The sequence below is a fragment of the Spermophilus citellus genome (genome assembly GCF_964194105.1).
Source record: "Spermophilus citellus genome assembly, chromosome: 3".
Taxonomy (NCBI): Eukaryota; Metazoa; Chordata; class Mammalia; order Rodentia; family Sciuridae; genus Spermophilus; species Spermophilus citellus.
This window is the reverse complement of record NC_138184.1, coordinates 192,918,937-192,935,594: the sequence shown is the minus strand read 5'-3', so window position 1 is coordinate 192,935,594 and position 16,658 is coordinate 192,918,937. Positions and strand designations below refer to the sequence as shown.

General features: G+C 34.7%; 2 protein-coding genes across 3 annotated transcripts in view; one reads left to right on the top strand and one right to left on the bottom strand.

The window, feature by feature from the left end:
* THSD7A (thrombospondin type 1 domain containing 7A) overlaps positions 1–16,658 on the bottom strand; it is a 394,233-nt gene that overhangs the window by 88,977 nt on the left and 288,598 nt on the right. The window contains exons 7-8 of the mRNA XM_081283672.1: positions 13,513–13,707; positions 2,051–2,285 (exon numbers count right to left, since the gene is read on the bottom strand). Coding sequence (XP_081139798.1) covers positions 2,051–2,285; positions 13,513–13,707 — 430 coding nt within the window. The remainder of the gene's footprint in view (positions 1–2,050; positions 2,286–13,512; positions 13,708–16,658) is intronic.
* PHF14 (PHD finger protein 14) overlaps positions 1–16,658 on the top strand; it is a 604,994-nt gene that overhangs the window by 467,473 nt on the left and 120,863 nt on the right. The window lies entirely within an intron of this gene.

Below are 16,658 nucleotides of genomic sequence, written 5' to 3'. Positions count from 1 at the left end.
TGAATTTAACCCAGCATTTAGGGAGAAGGGCAATAACATTTTCTTTCAAATTCAAAGTACTTGCTTAATTTTCCAGAATTTTAAGGGCAAAGTAAATCCATTCGATTTAACAAATCTATAGATGTATTCAGGTCATTGAATACAGGCTGCAAATGCAAAGCAACTTTTTAATGGATTATTGTGGTGGTCCAACACGGGACTTTCATGATTGATTCAATGATCTTAATCCAGCAGTCTCCTTTAAGCATAGGCCTGTACACATGTACATCAATTGGCCTGCAAAAAAAAAAATTTTGTAGTTTGTATAAGTGAAGGAAATGTCAACAACAACTTCTGAAAGGTGACTAACTGTACAAACACATACAGAGTAAGAGAGTGAGCTTACTGTCCAGAGCATAATAACCCTCATCATGCACCACTGAAGGTTGTCCCTGCACCTCTCTAGTGAATATTCCTACCTTTGTTCTAATTCCAGTAAGAGGATGATATCATCAATAGTAAATTCTGATTTGGAAGGGGTGTAAGGACTATTAGCAAGTAATCTGCTCTTCACATTACTTTAGAAAATCACAGAATAAATTTCTGAACTGCTAAAAAATAAAAAAGTAAATAAAATACACTCTAGGTGTCTGGGGAAAAAAAAATAGAACCAGGATCTTCCAGGACTTTGGACTTTCTTCTGCTGCTACCACCACTGAATTTTAACACACTGTACATTCATTTCCTGAGTTGGATTCATCAGACACTTATAATATTAAAATATTAGTTTGGGGCTACTCTCAAGCACACAGAAAAGACTCAATTTATCAAATCACTTTGGTATACATTTTCCAATATATTTTCAAATTTCAAATGATATAAATGAAAAAAATTATTGGGCTAAAAGCATCTCTAATATCTGAAGCCTTAGCCAGATAAAACAACTCATAATGGGGTTCTTATTTATCACTCTGGAGTTTTCCATATACCAGATAAATTATTTTCATTTCCTTGGAAAGACTAGGAAGAATCTAAAAATTATAAGAGAAAATAACAATTTCTAACATTTATTGTGTGATTGTATTAGTAATCTTTTTTATTAAATCCTTTCAGTATATTTTGAAAATTGAGACCAGAATTAGTTAGGTAGGTCCTAACTAATTAAGATCACCCACAATATTTGACCACTTGGCAGATTATTTGGAAAATATGAGAACATATTTATACCTTTATAGCCATACCCATGTTTCATAGCTGAGAGGATCTGAATTTTTGAAAATTTATGCTCTCTAAATTTCAAAAAATAAATTTCTTTCTCTCAAAAGAATAGATCTTAGATTTTATTTATTAATTTTCTCTGAGAATTTCTTACCTGGTTGTGCCATTCCTTGTTTTGTTTATATTTCTCACAGGGCATATATAATATGCCAACTCTCTGGTTCTTTGTCCTACCTTCTAGAAAATGGTTGTTTTGTTATAAAACTATTTGTAACAATCCTGAGAAACTGATAGTTTTTTTTTTTTATCATAACACTCATTCTGTCTCAAGGCTCTCTCTTGGCAGTAAATGGCTTATTCATTTAACCACTGGTGGATATAATAAGTTTGGTCTCCGTATTTTTATATGGTATTTTCTAGGGAAAATGAAAGGCAGGTCACAGAAGGCTACCACCCAATTAAAGTAGATTGGCAGCCTCCATAACCTCCAGATATATAGGAGGTCATGGATGACCTACACTCCTAGAACTCCGTACTGTCATTACTGATCAGCCAGGCCTACAGCAAGTACTTCTTTCATTGCCTCGCTAGCTTAATAAAAGCAGAAAGTGCTTCTATAAAACAAAGTTGGTACCAGATAGAAAGATTCCTATAGAATTTATGGATCTCAGGTACAAGACTCCAAAGCTGTTACAGATTTATCAGCAGCTGACATTCAAAACAAACAAATCTTACTCTTGAGGACAGGTACGACATGCATCAAAATGTTCCATTTCATGAAGCAAGTGAAGCCTGAGCCAATCCTCTGCATGGCTGACCAGAGGATTTACTGCTGTCTTTCTAAAGCCCTTACTTTTTGGGTCCCACTTGGCCCACATTGACTCGTACACAGATAACTTTTCTTGTCTGCATGCCAACAGAGCACGAGGCCTCTCCATTCCAAGTCGTAGTCGTGTTGAAAGATGACACTGAGGTGTCCTCGACGCATTGGCCCCACGGACCAGTTTGCCAGTGGTACACAGTACAGGGATGCTCATTACAGCTGCGCACCTCTTGCAGAGCACTGGTGTTTGGACAGCGAATTCCACCTATAAAAATGGACAGTGATAGCAGATGAAATGGAGAGCCAACAGGAACCTTCCCATTCTCTGCTCCTTGGAACGAACAGGGTGAACAACAATGATAACTGCTACTTATTTAGCATATATATAGCATGTTACTAGCACAATGTTAGGAAGTCATATTACATATTTCTAGCTTAATCTAGCTTAAAATACAAAGTATGTGGTAGACGTGATACTTGCTTTTGAAGACTATGGGCAACCTTTAAGAATGAGGCCATTGTGTTACAGAGAAGTTGAACATGAGGTGCAAAGAAGCCATGTGATTGCTAATTAGAAGAAACAGGTGCATTGAGACTCTGTGCTTGAAGAAAACTGAGTGTGCTTATAAATGTTATCCCCCAAATTGAAAGTCTTAATTACAGGTTTTAAGGTACTACTTATATTAATGTTTAAGGTTTCAGGCTGATTAGATATAGGAACGTTAAAATAGAATGATACTTTTTTTTTTTTTTAAAGAGAGAGGGGGACAGAGAGAGAGAGAATTTTAACATTTATTTATTTTTTTCTTAGTTCTCGGCGGACACAGCATCTTTGTTTGTATGTGGTGCTGAGGATCGAACCCGGGCCACACGCACGCTAGGCGAGCGCGCTACCGCTTGAGCCACATCGCCAGCCCAAAATCGAATGATACTTTTTGATCTTCCAAAACATTACTGGAAAAGCCACTAAGTAATGATAATATTATATTTCTTCAAATCTAGATGTCATTGGCTGTGCAATGTATTGTATGTCCCAAAGGAAAAAAATGGATGAAAATTAAACTATGAAAAAATACTTTCTTCTCAACCCTAGTTTTTATTATGTGCTTATTGAAATACCTTCCTGTGACTTACATAGTTTTATATCACAGTTTTGTACACATTAAAAGGAAATATATCCCAAAAAGTAGCATTCAGAATTAAGATCTTTTGAGTCACTTTTTAACTCGTACTCCTTGAAGTGTGTGTTCTCCTACACTGCATCATTTTCTGTGACATCAAAGGTGTGGGTGACACAGAATTTCTTTTTTTCTATTAGTACCAGGGATTGAACTCAGTGGCACTCGACCACTGAGCCACATCCCCAGCCCTTTTTTGTATTTTATTTAGAGACAGGGTCTCACTGAGTTGCTTAGCGCCTCCCTGTTGCTGAGGCTGGCTTTGAACTCGAGATCTTCCTGTCTTAGCCTCCTGAGTCACTTGCATTACAGGCGTACCCTACCATGCCTGGCTCAGAATTTCTTTAACAAAGTTCATTTTTGCCATCTCCAGAATTTTCTTCCAGGATACTGATACTCATCTCTAGGCTCTGATACTTTTGTATTCTTAATTGTCACAAAGGTGTCAATAAAATCCTAAGCAAGCAACTAGAATTTCTTTTCCTTCCCCCAGTGTTCCTTAGCTGTTTTTGATCATCTGTGTTTTGGCAGAAGCAACATGGGATTGCAATTTCCACCAGGAATAACACAGAAGTTTACATACAAAACAACTATGTCATTAACTTGGCCATAGCAGTTTTAAGATCCACACAATGATTTTAGAGATGTTAAAGGGCAAAACAGATCCAACTTTTTAAATCAATGGAATATGGTGTGGGGATTATTATTCTGAAATCTTTTTTTTATGTGCTAGCTGCATTGTAAGTACTCCATGATGAGGCCTCATTTTGTGTTCACAATTGTCATATGAGTTAAAAAATATTAAGTGGATGAGCTCCAACAGATTAAATGATGTGACCATTGTAATGATGAGGAATTTAGAAGTCCAGTTTCTTAATACTGCTATTTCTGATGCCAATTATGAAAGTGAAAAGTCTTATGTTGTTAAGCTAGGGTCCTGGAGGAATTTGTTGCTCACTTTATTGACAGTTTGATTCCAGTGGCCACACCCTAAGCTGAGCTTCACGTGTCTCCTCCTTTATGTTTAAGGACATCTCTCTACTTGGCATATAAATCAGTAGGCTGTATATGTGAGAATTTCATGGCAATTTAGAATCATTTATACAGTGTTGAATGTGGTCTCAATATCAGAACAACCTGCATTAAACAGCATTTCATTAATGTTCCCTGCTTCATGAAGGTGAAACCATCTGTCACAGTTCATATCCTATCTTCCATCATATAGCTCCGTGACCCCAGCAGTTCCTGCAAAGAAGTTTAGGATTTGAATAGAAATGAATCTTAAAACACACTAATTGGATTGGGGAAAAGTAAATGAGCACTCATATTACTCATTCCCTGAGGCGCCAGATTTATTCACTCTTAATTCTCAAGCACGTGTTTATATATATATAAACATAATATATATATATATATATATATATATATATACACACACACACACACACACATATACACACATGCACATACATAACATTATTTTAACAGTCCTTTATATGTAATACTAAATTAATAAGCTTCCACCCAAAATATGCTTGTTTACTTACACTACTTTCATTGTGAACATATGTATGCTATTTAAACTGTGATTTTAAAACTCTGAATTATTTTTGACATTGGAATTAACTAGTTGGCTTTGGAAAAATGATAAGGAAAAAAACTTCTACAATATCAGCATAACATGTCGAGGATCTGCAAGATAGCTGTTAAGTTTACAGACATAAAGGCTATTTATTTTCTTGCCCCAATCCACATTAAAGCTACATCAGCAATTTGGGGCTATTGTCAGGATCCTTGCACAGATAAGCCCCAATGTGGTCTTAATTATAACAACAATATGGCAATTCTGAAAGTCTGGGTTGGAGTAATCAGTCTTTGCAGCATTGTCTTGTTGTTTGGGGAATAATTTTATGGTAGAAAAATTGATAAGTATAATATTGAATGTATCTATTATTTATGGAATGATCTAATTCCAGACATCTGGGAATATTTCTACCATACTGTAAAAGATGTAAAATGTGACCTATGACAAAATTAGCAATAGCCATATTTTAAAAAAATCTTTTTGCATATACAAATATATGCTTTGTATGAAAGTTACTATTTAGACTTTCTATGATTCCATCAAAGGGAAGGACTTTATGGGATCTGGATGAACTTCTGTTTTGTGAAGGAACATTTATACTCATATAAAAATATCAATTATTACCAGGTGTGGTGGCACACACCTTTATTCCCAGCTATTTGGGAGGCTGAGGCAGGAGGATCACAAGTTTGAGGCTAGTCTGAGCAACTCTAGTGAGACCCTGTCTCAAAATAAAAAAATAAAAAGGGCTGAGGATGTACTCAGTGGTAGAGCAACCTTGGGTTCAATTGCTAGGTCCAGGGAGGAAAATGTCAACTACTAACTGGACTTCTCTTAGAAATAAAATAGTGACATTTTCTTCTGACATCAATCTTTGCTGGGATGTACCAGATCAAAGCTATGTTTCTGATTCTGGGCATTGATAACCTTTGCAATTTATATGACGGAGTGAAACAAAGAACCTTCTTTAAAAAAAAAAATTGCACACAAATACGTTTAGTGTGGTGTGCAGTGTTCATGTGGGATACTTTAAGGGACACTAGAGGGGTTAGAAATTGTCCTTGCTACTACAGGTATATTATAATGCAGTGAGGAAGGGTAGTCAGGGCATAAGACAAGCATAGAAATGAGTATTTTTCTATGTGGATTGTCATAATTACATTAAGAGAAGTATTTAGTACAATTTAGAATTCAAAGGCAGAAGATTCCATTACTTTTTGGAGACTGAAAAATGCCTCAGGTAGGAGGCACTGAGATGAGTTTTGAAGGAGTAGGGTTTTGTAAAGAAGAGTTATGAGAAGACAGGGAAGGGAGGGAGGATTTTATCAAAGCAGAAGAAAAAATAAATAAATAAAAGCAAACGGAGGCAAGGAGGCATGGCCTTGGGAATTAGCAATATTGATAAACTCCTAAGTGGAGAGTAACTTGCACAGGGATAAGGAGGGACACCAAGTGGATGTGATGAGGAAGCCACAAGGTGCTTCTGATAGTGTCTAATATTGCAGCCCAATCCTTTTGATTGCAGACTACTGCTGGATGAAAAGTACATTGGTAAGGGCATGCTTGGGGAGAAATGAATCCTAAAGAGCTTTAGCCTCAAGAGTATTCAGGAGATTCTGCTGCAGTGCAGCCCCATCCCCACTTTTCTCCTTGCATAAAGAAGTAGACTACTTCCTGCTGTGGAGCCTTCGTAAATCCTGTGTGGTGCTCATGTGGAGACAGATTGAAGCAGAAGTCCCTCTTCAAGGTCAAGAGTGGGGGGGTGGAGAAGTGCCAGTATTTACTTAGAAACCAGAGTTGTAGGTTGTACGTATATACATCCTGGGTTCCTCCACATCCTCTAGGAAATATGGGTGCTTTCTGGCTCTTAGAATTAAAATACTTTAGCTGTAGAAAATGAAGAAGTTAAAGTAGAAATATTACTACCCTTCATGTTTTTGCATTGTAAAATGATTTTGAAGACTACCAAATCATTTCAGAAAAAAATTGGAACGATTCTATTTTAATCTGCATCTATTTTTTCTCTGTGAATAAAGTGGGTATAGGGCACATTGGTATTTGGCTAATGAAGTTATATCATGTCATTCTGAACTTTGCAAAAATAAACATTCTCTCATTTTTCTCTCTGTAAGGATGATTAACTATATAATGAAAATTAACAGAAGTTGTTATTATACTGAGTGAAAAACATTATGAACATTATTTTTTTTTTCTTTTTAAATGAAGCTTGCTGAGCATTTGAATCTGCAAGGAGATTCAAAAAATTGAGAGGTCTAAAAATCTAATATCAATATTTAATTTCTTGTTCAAATTCATCACTACATTACTATTTTTATATTAAATATGCCAAGTTCAGTATTAAAAATTGCTTTCTTTCAGAACTTTTACACATAACTTTAAAGTAGCTTTTTGAGAAAAATCCTACAGTTTATACAATACTAGGAAGACATTAACCTTAAGTATCATAGAATTCTATAAAAGCACATTGTCAATTTTATTTAGCTAGAAGAAGTAGAAAATAAGATACACACACCTCCACATACATGCACTAAAGACACGGAAACACCTTTTCTTTTTTTTTTTTAAGTGAAAAAAATCACTCTTACATTCTCCAGTGTGTTAACTACTTCTGGTTGGCTACAACTTATGATTTAGTTTCCAAATTACATTTCAATAAGAAACATTTATGATTATTTTTTGAATGTGGTTGATACTATATATTATTATTCATGATTGTGTGGAAAGCGACTATATACACATTGTTCATATTCTATTTTTTTCTTTTTTAAAAAATTTAAACCAACTTCAGAGTTACTGTAAAATCAAAAGTACCATATCAAAAAATGTTTTGCTAGATCATCTAGATAAAGTTGACAAAATTATATTGATTACTGTAAATACCTTAGGGTGTATTTCCCATAATCAAGGGGATTCTTCTATATATCATCACATCTAATATTCAAAATTAGGATATCAACACTGATATATTATTACTATCTAATTCTGAGAACCCATTCAAATTTGTCAAGTGCCCCAAAATAGCCTTCATAGCTCAAGGGTTCAGTTCAGAATCAAATATTATATTTAGATGTCATGTTTATTGTTAAATCTACTTTAATCTGGAATAGTTCTCTAATTTTTAAAATTTAGATATTCTGGAAGAGTAAATGTCAGATATTTTGTATGGTACCTTCTGATTAGGATTTTCTGATATTCATAATTAGATTCTATATATGCATTTTTTGACAGAATATCAGAGAATGATGTCATGTTCTCACTGTGTCACATGGAGGATACAAGATTTTGATTTGATCCATTACTGGTGACATTAACTTTGATGACTGGATTCAAGTGGTACATGTAAGACTTTTCCAATAAGAGATACTTGAGGCTAAGTAAATATATTGCTCTTCACTAGATGTTCAATTTATTTATTTTTTATTTATTACAAATGTTAATCCATATTTTCTAATTTTATTTAATGGGTCATGATCTATTAGGATCACTATTCTGTTATTCAAATTGTTTGTCTATGTGAACAGTGGGAGATTCTTCAAGCATGCTTCTGCTTCTTGGGCTCTAGACATAGTCCTCTTTTCTTTTCTTACTAGCACAAGATTCTTCAGGGCCATCTTCTACTTTTCCTATCACAGCCCTGGAATCCACCATTTCTCCAAAAAGCCTGCTTCCTTTTATTAGAGATGGTGTTAGAAATCAAGATCTGGAGCTGGAGATGGAGCTCCATGACTGAGAATATGCTTAGCATACACAAGGCCCTGGGTTCAATCCTAAGTGTGCACAAGCATACACACACCCACACATACACATAAAAAAAGAAGAAAGGAAAAGAAAAATGAAAGAAAAAAGAAATGAAACCAAGATCTTAGTGTTACATGGACTTACTGATGTTGCAGTCTTCCCACTCTTGGTGTCTTTCCAGTAAATTGAGCTAATAATACTTGTGGATATGGACATAAATCCAGCTATATATTCACACACCTTACATTTATATTTTTATATCTACTTTTACAAATTAAAAACCATAATTTTTTGGGGTTCTTTATGTATGCTGGAAATTAATGCTTTATCTGAGATGCAGGTGGCAAATATTTCTGTAGGCTTCCTTTTCATGTTTTTGATTGTTTCCTTTTCTGTGAAGAAGTTTTTTAGTTTGATGCCAAACTAATGATTATTGATTTTACTTCTTGTGCTTTAGAAGTCTTATTCAGGAAGTCATTTCCTGAGCTGATATGTTGGAATGTTGGGCTTACATTTTCTTTTAGTAGGTACAGGGTTTTTGGTCAAATACCTAGGTCCCTGATCTACTTTGAGTTGAGTTTTGTGCAGGGTGAGAGATAGGGATTAAATTTCATTCTACTACATATGGATTTAAACTTAACACCCCCCCCCCCCCAAAAAAAAATAACCCGATCAATAAATGAGCAAACGAATTGAAAAAACACTTTATGGAAGAAGAAATATGAATGGCCAACAAATGTTTGAAAAAAGGTTCAACATTTCTAGAAATTAAACAAATGCAAGTTAAAGTACACTTGAGATTTCATCATACACCAGTCAGAATGGCAATCATCAAGAGTACAAGCAACAATAAATGTTGGCAAGGATGTGGGGGAAAAGGTACACTGATATGTTGCTGGTGGGACTAAAAATTGGTACATCTACTCTGGAAAGCAGTATGGAGATTCCTCAGAAAACTAGGAATGGACCCACAATTTAACTTAGTTATTCCACTCCTTAGTATATACCTAAAGGACGTAAAATCCGCATACTACAGTGACACAGCCACATCAATGTATATAGCAGTTCAATTCACAATAGCTAAGCTATAGAACCAACCTAGGTGCCCTTTAACAGATGAATGGATAAAGAAAATGTGATATATATATATATATATATATATATATATATATATATATATATATATATATATATATATATATAAAACAGAGTATTACTCAGCCATAAAGAATCACTACATGACATTTGCCAGTAAATGGATAGATCTTGAGACTATCATGCTAAGTGAAATATGCCAATTCCCAAAGCCAAAGATCAAATGTTCTCTCTGATATGTGTAGCTAACCCACAATAAGGTATGCAGGGATAGAAGTTCAGTAGATTAGACAATGGGGAATGGAGGGAAAGAAGAAGGGATAGGAAAAGGAAATACAGTGGAATGAATATGGCATAATTTTCCTATGTACATAAATGAAAACATCACAGTGAAGCCCACCATCATGTGCATCCACAAGAATGATGTCCTAACTAGAGTACGATGTATTCCATGCTTGTATAATTGTATAAAAATGGTTTCTACTGTCATGAATAACTAAACCCAGTAAATTAAAATGAACACCATAAAATTACACTGATAACTTCCAATCTGCAAACAATACCTCAGGGTTTAATTTAGTTTTCTTTCTTAACATATTTGCCCCAACAGGGTATTTTTGTCACTGTGCCCTTTTCTGACACCCTGCCTCAGGCTACTCCATATTCTAGAAACCTTCCACAACCCGGCCTGGTTCTGCCACTCCACACTGGGCTGGCTGCCTTCATGGATACTGAGTGCCCATCTTTGTTCTGCTTGTGCTCTGACATCCTGTACTGGCCTCTGCTTCCACCGTCTCATACAACCTATGTGATTCTGCCCTTTACACTATTCAGTGACTCTGAAATTCCATGCCAGGCCACCCCTCCTCCTCTGGATGCTCTTCTCACTCAGGTTGGGTTCTAACAGCCCACTTAGGACTAGTGCTGACCCCCACCTTCTGGCACCTGCTTGATTCCACCTAATGGCCTTTTGGATAGAATTGTCCAGGAAGAAAGAGGGACAAGAAAGAAATGGAAGGAAAGGAAATAAGGTAAAAAGGAGTGCCATTCAATTATTCTATAATTTGTTTAAGAGGGAGAAAGAGACCTGTTTTATCTACTAAATTGGGGCCATATAGAATAGCATTTTACTATATATCTATGGATACAGATATAAATACATATATAAATAAGAAGACTGAGTAAATCAGGGCTAAGACCAGTAGCTGCATTCTTCTTCGTCAAGCACATACTAGCACTGTATTCTGTATACCCCCTTGAAGTTAAGTTATATGATTAATTTTAGCCAAAAAAGTGAGAAATGATAAAAATCATTTCTAGATGGAAAAATTTAGTTTCTTCTGTGTTTAAATCAATAGACTCTCCAAGCACGTTCTTCTTTTAGGAATTATGGAAATAGGATGCCATATGATAGTATAATGCTGAGACATCTTTTGAAGGACAAACTGCCCTGGAGAATTAATCCAGAATTGTAGCTAAATTCCCTTGAAGAAGAAATAAGTAAACCTTCCTTCTTTTAAGTTCCAAACTTCTGGACTATCTGTTACTGCAGCACAAATTAATCTATCCTTAATAATTATAAGATATAATCTAATTTTCAGTATAATGATGCTGTACTGACAGAGATAAATTTTAAAAAAGGATAGTTTGTAGCATTTATTTTGCAAATCCAGATATACTTTGCAAAGGGACTTGTCCTATGGGTTATTTCACCACAAAATTGTATAATTTCTTATCTAAATATTTCATATATAATTTTTCTACTGTGATATTTTTCTTTAAAATTATCACAATAATTTGCTTTTCCAGAGAAACTTAAGAAAATTTAAGACACATACAAAGCTTTAATACAAAGACTTAACTTTTGTAGAATTATGAAGTATTACCTAACAGGAAACATTTAAAAACTTTTTACAGATATGGTTGTAAATCATCTGAAAAATAATGCAGAATTATAAAAGGTTCATTTTAAGTAAAATAAAAATGTGATTCAGCGTTCAGCAAGTAATAGTTATTAAATAAATGTTTTAAAAGATAAATTCTTCATGAAATATTTCATGCAGTTTATATCAGTTTTTAGAAATGTTATTAACAAAGGACAGCACATTCTCCATTTACAATCTTCACTGCAGTTCCTATTAAGCATTATGTTTTGAATTCATGCCCTATGATTTATTGCATAGCCATCTATAATTTCCTAGCATGACTTGCTTATTATGATGCAGCTACTAGACTTAATTAAAAATTATCAAAGCCCCACCCTTTCAAATTAAGTGGATGATACATATCAAAGCACAATCATAAATTTCTGCCTTTAAAACATTCCATGACCTTTCAGTGTGAAGCTTGTCTATAGAAATAATGATCTGGTGAGTTTTTGCAAGCATAGCAAAATCCTTGCCATGTGATTCAGGGTGAAGAGTCACTTATTACTAGTCACACAGCAAGTGTCTGCAGAGTATAATGGATTTATAGAAAACAGGGTGACCACAGATCTAATTTTAATGAAGCTCAAGGCATAATCTGAGCTGATAGACTTTGAAGTCTGAATATAATCTATATGAGGTTAGAGTTAATATTTGACAACAAAAGGAATGTAGTTTTCTCTCCAAAAGTTTCTATTTTTAATAGGTGCATTCTTTTTTTGTAGCAAACAGTTAAGTTTATATTTAAGTAATAGGTAAATACTTTTAGACCCTACAAAGAAATTCTAAATTTTCCCATAGACTGACTTTTATTTAATAAGAAATAAATAATAAGAAGAATTTTTCACTCATGTAAACACTCATATGCAAGCCCAACAGAGCTATGTTTGCATAGTTGTTACATACACAGGTAGCAAGTTTGATTAAATATCAATACTATTCAGGTGTCTCACTAAAGTACTCCATAAATGGAAAAATTAAAAAAGGTATAAATCCCACAGAATTCTTTCAAAATTATTCATTTTCAGGAATACATAGAAACACATGCTTGCTACAAATAGAAATCATTATTTGTCAGTGCTGAATGTGGATAAAGAGAAGGGTCATTTAACTTGATAATATTTAAATAGCACCTCTGTATTGTTGAGAAAGAACATGTCTTACTGTCAGACAACTTGATCTACTTCTAGTTCCTTATTCCTGTGTCATTTTCCAGAATGACAGGATTAAGTATGACATTATATTACCCAGTAAACACTGAAGCCAAATTAACATTTGGATATCATCTTGAGAGACAATTACCAAAACCCTTGTATTCCTCAGCAATAAAGCTTGCTAGTGAGATGTAAATCTGCAGCAAACATGCTTTATTAACCCAATAGGATGAAATGATTTAGAAGCAGCATACTTTGAAAATGAACCAAAAGTATACATGAGACCTTTTGATCTCAGAGTCCATGTTCAGAAGCCTGAATGGTAGAAAGTACATGTAATTCTCAGCCAAGCAGTAGCCGTGGTGGTGTTGATTTAAAATAACATTTCTTATTGCACACAGATGATTCTTTTATTAAAGAGTAGGATATGGTTTCAAAGGGCAAAACTTACTACTAAAACAGAGAAAAATCCAAGAAACAACTGGAAATTGGAATCATTTTTACTTTTTCACAGGTTTAACACTTAGGAATAGAAAGAACCAGAATTATGAGGTGAGAGGAAAAAAGCAAAATAATTTCACTTGTACCAGTCTTTCCTCCTTTATTAAAGATCCATTTTCAATATTAATTTGAGGGGACAGAATCAAGCTGCCCACCACATTAGCAGATGAGAAATATCCTTGGATCACTGGATTTCTGTTAGTTAATTTTCATAGACTATCATCTTAGCCAGCTATAAAAAGTAAATGCATGCAAATTTCCAAAACTCAGTCCTGTCTGATGATGATAGACTTACCTTCTTCCCCTGCATAGGCCAGAATGGACCGGGCTCGTATCTGTTTCCCTTCTGTGGTTTTTCCTGAGCAGGTGTGTGAGCAGGAAGACCACGTAGACCAGGCGCTGAGCACACAGTCCATTGGGCATGGGGCATCACAGGCCACAGGAATGGGGAAGATGGCATCTCTGCAAAGCTGTCTGTCCACTTCTTCACCTGGGAAAGACATGATCCCCAACATTCTATCACTGTTAAATCCACTATGATGGTTCAGTTCTGCCACTGGTACAGGTACAGGACAGTACAGCTTGTTTTTCTTTTTAGTCTCTCTGCAGACAATTTCTTAGCTAGAATCTAATCCTGATATCACAAACATTTCGATTCCTCCTCACACACACCTTTGTGTATTAAATATACTATCTTTTCTGGCATACATTTGCCAACATAAATATTTCAAAGACTACTTTGCATTTATATAGCTTGTTTTTTTCACCCAGGAAGCTCTAGACAGTTTAACTAAATCTGCAAAAAGATATATTTGCTATGAAATATACGATGCAGAATTAAACAAATAAACCATTGTCTACATTTTTACAATTTACACTTTACTTTGAAGGCTTAACTGAGATATATCTGCTTGAAACTTGTTTGTGACACACGATGCAAGAAGTTGAGACATAAAAATGAAAATGCTTGGGTTTATGTATTTGTATGAAATCAAATGTGATTTAAATGTTTAGGTTAGTATGACGTCCAACAATTTAATTTCTCTTCATAATTGTGACTTTAAGAATATGTTTTCATAATTCATCATTTTAATAAAATTAATTATTTTGACATCTTTAAAGCAACCCTCAAATTTCTTCAGGTTTGGTTTATTTTCATGAACATTACCAAACTCATGAATCCTTCCAAAATATCACTTTTTTTTCTACTGCATTTCTATTATCAGAATAAGAGGCTCGAACATCTACTTAAAGTAATTATATTAAAAATTGATGAAGATTTCCATGGAAATAAAAAAAATGAGAATTGAGATCTGAGGATAGACTTTTCTTTTTTTGTTAAAGTATACACATGGAGCTTATTGAATTAACTTGTGAAACCTTTGTATGAAATATTAAAGTTAAACCATGGTTTATAAAGGATTTTTCTAGTTTCAAGATGAAGTTTGAAAAAGTAATACATTAATCACACAATTAACCATATCTTAACACATGGCACAGATGTGTTGTTTAGCACCATCCCCTAAATTCCTCTGGAGATATTTTGATTTATTTTTAATCATAGAAATACATAGTTTTTATGGTGGATTTTAACCGTCACAGTAGTACTGTGTGCAAAGCATCTCTGCTACAAAATCGATACTCATCAATATAATGGAACTGAAACACGTGTAAGCAGAAAGGAGACTCTATAGCAGAGAGAAACCAGACACAGAGCCAAGATAAAATGCATGCTATTTAGAAAGTCCTCAGTATTGTAATTTGAGAATTAGATTTCTCTTCCCAGACTCGACAATAACTCTATAGTAACTCTGAGAGTTATTGTGTCTTTTGTATGATCTAGAAATTGTCTTAAAAATTATATAGATATAATGAGAGTCCTTATTTACATGTTGACTGCTTTACTAAACAATAAAAGTTTAAAAAAGAAATTAAGATGGGGAAAGAATGGAATCTTGTATTTGCATGGACCTTTCTTGGAAATATGATCATATAACCATCTTATCTGAACTCTGTATGTAGGTCCAGAATCACTCTCAGCTTAGTAAAGTAGCAAACACATGGACTGAGGCTTAAAACTGTTTCTTCATTCCACTTTTTGAAGAGAAGCTAATTTTTCCTCTTCGATGGGAAATTTTCCAGTCATTTTTGATTTGTGTATTCTCTCTGTAATATCTAAGCTATGAGTCTGATTTGTTTAATCTTGAATCCATGTTGTCTTTCAGACCACTGAACACTCTTTTGTTCCACATTTCTTCTGCAGCCCATCATTGATTCTACCCTCAAGGGTGTGTTTTTAAAATGCAAATATGAACATCATAGTCTCTTCATACATATTAGTTGTGGGCCAAGTTCCTTACCAGGGCACTCTAAGCTTCTGCCCTTGCCTCATGTTTCTCCCACATTCTATCCTCAGAAAGCTATTTGCTTTTCCATGAGTGGGCAGGCTGCCTTCTCATGCTACCATTTTGCATGTACTGTTTCCCATCTTCTTGCTAAGTCATCCTTTTGTTCTAAGTTTTCTTTTTCTGTGAATCTTCTTTGACTTTCTTAAATTTCCCAGCTGGAGTTGCACTCTACCCTCTTTTCCTACAATACTGCAGAATATCACTTCTGAAACTTTAAAATTTTCTCTGTTTAAAACACTGTTACCCACATTAGCATACACAACCCTCTGTCCAGGCATTTTGTCTTATTCAGTATCTTCATATATGATGTTTTTGGTCCACTTATTGTCACTTTGGAGTTTTACAGTAAATATTTATAGATAAGAGTGCTGGGGTAAATAGTCTGCCACATGCAGGTAGATAGGAGAAGACAACAAACATACATTAAAGCAAGTCCATAAGTCACAGGACTTGGAACAACAGGAAACTTTATCAAAGCAGACAGACATCAGGAAATCAGAAACTGGCATGTCACACCTCCTTCAACCATAATTAATAATAACCTCTTAAAGAAACTACTGTTTTAAAATCATGTCATGGCTACCTCTCCTAACCAGGTCATCATGGACCTTCACAAAGAAAATTTGCTGAGGGCTATATTAAAAACAAACAAACAAACAAACAAACAAACAAACAAAGGGAAATAAACCACTTATCAATACAAAGGAGAATATGAGAAAATTCCTAAAGAATAAAGGGACTAAAACTTAAAAACCCAGACTCTTGAAGAGCTATGTTGTTCTCTCCAGAGATGGTCCACTCGGTATCTTTGTGGTATGTCCTTACTTTGACCTTCTCCAATAAACTCCTGGCTGTTACTCTGTGCAACTTGTTTGAAATCTTTCCTTCAGAATTGCAAGGACTGAGTGCTTTGGACTGCCGTGGTTGCCTCAGTGCCATGGAACCCCTCTATAACAAGGGGAAAAAATGGACCTGAAGTCCCAGGATATACATTGCTTTCTGAAAACAAACAAAAAACAAAGCAAAGGAAAAA